The 1,414-nt window shown below is 58.9% G+C and overlaps 1 protein-coding gene across 2 annotated transcripts in view; it reads right to left on the bottom strand.

Annotated features, from left to right (window-relative positions):
* The window catches only part of LOC101664526 (myosin light polypeptide 6), a 6,508-nt gene extending 5,465 nt beyond the window's left edge, over positions 1–1,043 (bottom strand). For both annotated transcript variants that reach the window (XM_045292642.1, XM_004700561.2), the window contains exons 1-2: positions 847–1,043; positions 142–169 (exon numbers count right to left, since the gene is read on the bottom strand). In XM_045292642.1, coding sequence (XP_045148577.1) covers positions 142–169; positions 847–1,017 — 199 coding nt within the window. In that variant the 5' untranslated portion in view covers positions 1,018–1,043. The remainder of the gene's footprint in view (positions 1–141; positions 170–846) is intronic.
* Positions 1,044–1,414: the final 371 nt, after the last annotated feature.

The raw sequence follows: 1,414 nt of genomic DNA on the forward strand, positions 1-1,414 counted from the left end.
GAAGGAAGGATGCCAAGAGGAAGGACGGATGAGTGTGGGAGGCTTCAAGGTCAGGGCTGGAGCTAGTGGAACAGCACGGGGATCTGAATAGGGCTTGGGACTGGAGAGTGCTGGCTTAGAGGACTAGCGTTGTGGCCTCACCCTCCAGCTGGTCCTTGTTAAACTCGATCTGTGGAAGAAAAGAGCAGGTGAGGAGGGATGACGGGGGTCAGAAAATCTCTCCAACACTCCTCCCAACCAACTGGCAGCCACTTCTGAGGAGGGGCCCAAAGGGACCAGACCGGGAGCCCAGCCACCTCAGTCCCATTCCCAGCTCTAGGCCTTGGGAGAATCCCAAGAGGAGGAATGACAGCAGGGAGCGTTTCCTGGGAACAGGGTTAATCCCATGCCACCTGTTCCCCGCCCTCCATTGCCCTGAGCCCTGCATCCTTCACATAACTGGGGGCTGAACAAAGGCTAAATTTACCCCTGGCCCCCAGCTGTGATTGTCTAACAAGTCTGTCCTGTCCTCTCCAGCCTCCTCTCCTGGGATTGAGCTGGGTGGCCTTTGAGTTGGACAGCATCTCCCTCCCTTCACCTTGAAAAAGCCATCCTCAGACCCAGATGTGCCCCATCACATAGGTCCTCACTCCTGGAGGAGAGACAGCGAGGGTGTGTGCACTCGTGTGTGCGGTAGTACACGCGTGTGTCACGGGGCTAGAGGGAGAGACGGCACAGACAGCAGCAGAGTCCTAAACCTGGATCTTTCCGAATGGCAAGCTCCTGGAACTTCTACGCACCCTCTCCTGCCCCGAGGCTGTGTCCCACCCTTTCTCCGAATTCTACCCTCACTCTCTGGGGACTCACCACTACTTTGGAGAGATCGATGGGCGGCTCCCGGGGCTTCTCAGGGGCTGGAGAGGCAGCGGACTCGGACTTGGCCTTGGCTGGAGGGACCCCTGCTGCTGGCTTGGCAGCAGGCTTCGAGGGAGAGGAGCCCACCGGTTTCTTCACAGGAACATCCTTCTTGGGAGGCATGATGTCCGGTAGCCAAAGGACAGTGTGCCGAGGGGGACACCCATCTCTGTTTAAATAGCCAGGGAGTCTGGGATGTCAAGGGGCGGGGGCAGCGGCTGGGAGCCAGTTGGCAGTGTTGAGGGTGAGGTAGAGCCTGTTTGTTCTCACTCCCCTGGCCTCCCCTGGTTCAGGACTCCTGCCCCAAGGTCTTCCCCTCCTCAGCCTGCCTCTTCCCAAATGCTGGCTAGAACAATGCCCCCAACAGAGGCACTAGGAGGAAGCCAGAGCCTGCCAGTGATGGGGGAGTTAGGCTCCAGAGTAAGGGCTACTGGAGATCATGGTGAGGCACAGAGGGGGACCCTGGCCGTCCAGGGTAGCCCTGGGTCCTAGTCGCTTTAGACTTGTGAAGGCGGAGGCA

This window comes from Echinops telfairi, unplaced genomic scaffold, assembly GCF_000313985.2.
Source record: "Echinops telfairi isolate 266 unplaced genomic scaffold, ASM31398v2 ScPeMD7_2;HRSCAF=8, whole genome shotgun sequence".
Taxonomy (NCBI): domain Eukaryota; kingdom Metazoa; phylum Chordata; class Mammalia; order Afrosoricida; family Tenrecidae; genus Echinops; species Echinops telfairi.